This window comes from Etheostoma spectabile, chromosome 14 (assembly GCF_008692095.1).
Source record: "Etheostoma spectabile isolate EspeVRDwgs_2016 chromosome 14, UIUC_Espe_1.0, whole genome shotgun sequence".
Classification (NCBI taxonomy): Eukaryota; Metazoa; Chordata; class Actinopteri; order Perciformes; family Percidae; genus Etheostoma; species Etheostoma spectabile.
The window spans coordinates 14,716,171-14,717,462 of NC_045746.1; the positions used below are offsets into that span (position 1 = coordinate 14,716,171).

A 1,292-nucleotide genomic window follows, 5' to 3' on the forward strand; every position below is an offset into this window, starting at 1 on the left:
AGCACCACTTTCTGTAGCAGAAATTCCATCAAACCAAAATGTAGAAATTACTCATAATTTACTGCTTATGAAGACTTTTGCATCTTTCATGGGGTGACAGGAAAAAGATGTAGTAAAATAACCTCCAAGGAAACATTTTTCAATACTAGAGACTCATTTAAGGAACATTTGATTTGCAGTTTTTCTTGGTGTTACATGATAGTAAATTAAATATTTTGGGGTTTTGGACTGTTATAAATGGCCATTTGTTCTTTTGTAGACTGACTGATAATGGATTAAATGAGAATATATTCTTATGAATTATTAGAAACGGTTAGTCAACGACCAAAAAATAAACCTTGAACGTTTGTCAATAAGCAATTTCCCTCAACTTGGTAAACCCAGCCCCATCTGCCACCAGTTTGATTTTGCCCTGCAGCTCTTAAAAGAGTGAGCTTGGTCTGGTGATAGCCAGACTAAGATTTACCTGTAAACGCTGAACTTTATTTCTGATCACATAATAAAAATTTGATTAATTAAAGTACAGTTTGGTTTTGTGCTATTAAGATGTAACCTTAAAGAACGTAACCTGTAGTACTTTCTAATAAAAATAAAATACTTCTTTTGTTTCAATGTTTCAGACAAAGATTTTTTTTCCTCAAAGAAGCACAGAAACCATTCCTTTAGCCAAAACAACATTTTATTAAGAGAGACAGGGTTGAAGGGTGGAGTTACAGCAACAACCGATCTTTTGACATGAACTGTGGAAATCCATCTACTGTCCAGTTCGTCTTCAGGTCTTGTTTCAGATCTGACCGCTGGGTCTGCCGCCATAGCAGGAGGCAGAAGGCGCTGATATCAACCAGTCCATCCCCTCCTCTCCCCTTCAGCTCCGGGGAGAACAGCTAGTGCTGCTTCCTCCTGAATGAGCACCCTGCCAGAGGAGAAAACAGTCAGACAAAAGAGAAGCCTTACAGTACAGAAACACTGCAGACAGTGCAGGCTGCTATTGTCCTACACAGTGCTGATACAGACAAGAGTCATCAGTTCCTATCATGAATGATTATGTCAACATCACCTCCCACTAAGGAGTGACACTAGCTAAGGCAACACCAGGCTCAAGTGGAAGAAAAACTGACAGAACTAATTAGGAATAAACAAGCTACACAATGCTAACTACGTCATCAGCAGCACCTGTGATACACCAAAAAGAAGCTTTATTGTTCTCAGCCTTCGAAAGGGGGGAGCCAGTGGTCTAGCTCAACCCTTCTGCAAACTGAGGTTAATCTGGCACTGGAATGAGATTGGAAGAC

At 39.7% G+C, this 1,292-nt stretch overlaps 1 protein-coding gene and 1 non-coding gene across 3 annotated transcripts in view; both read right to left on the minus strand.

Moving 5' to 3' along the window:
- Positions 1–661: 661 nt before the first annotated feature.
- Positions 662–1,292, minus strand: part of rps27.1 (ribosomal protein S27, isoform 1) — a 3,334-nt gene continuing 2,703 nt past the window's right edge. For both annotated transcript variants that reach the window (XM_032535842.1, XM_032535841.1), the window contains exon 4: positions 662–913. In XM_032535842.1, coding sequence (XP_032391733.1) covers positions 885–913 — 29 coding nt within the window. In that variant the 3' untranslated portion in view covers positions 662–884. The remainder of the gene's footprint in view (positions 914–1,292) is intronic.
- The window catches only part of LOC116702236 (small nucleolar RNA SNORA35), a 138-nt gene continuing 43 nt past the window's right edge, over positions 1,198–1,292 (minus strand). The window contains exon 1 of the small nucleolar RNA XR_004335112.1: positions 1,198–1,292. This exon is cut by the window's right edge and continues 43 nt beyond it. This is a non-coding gene — a small nucleolar RNA (small nucleolar RNA SNORA35).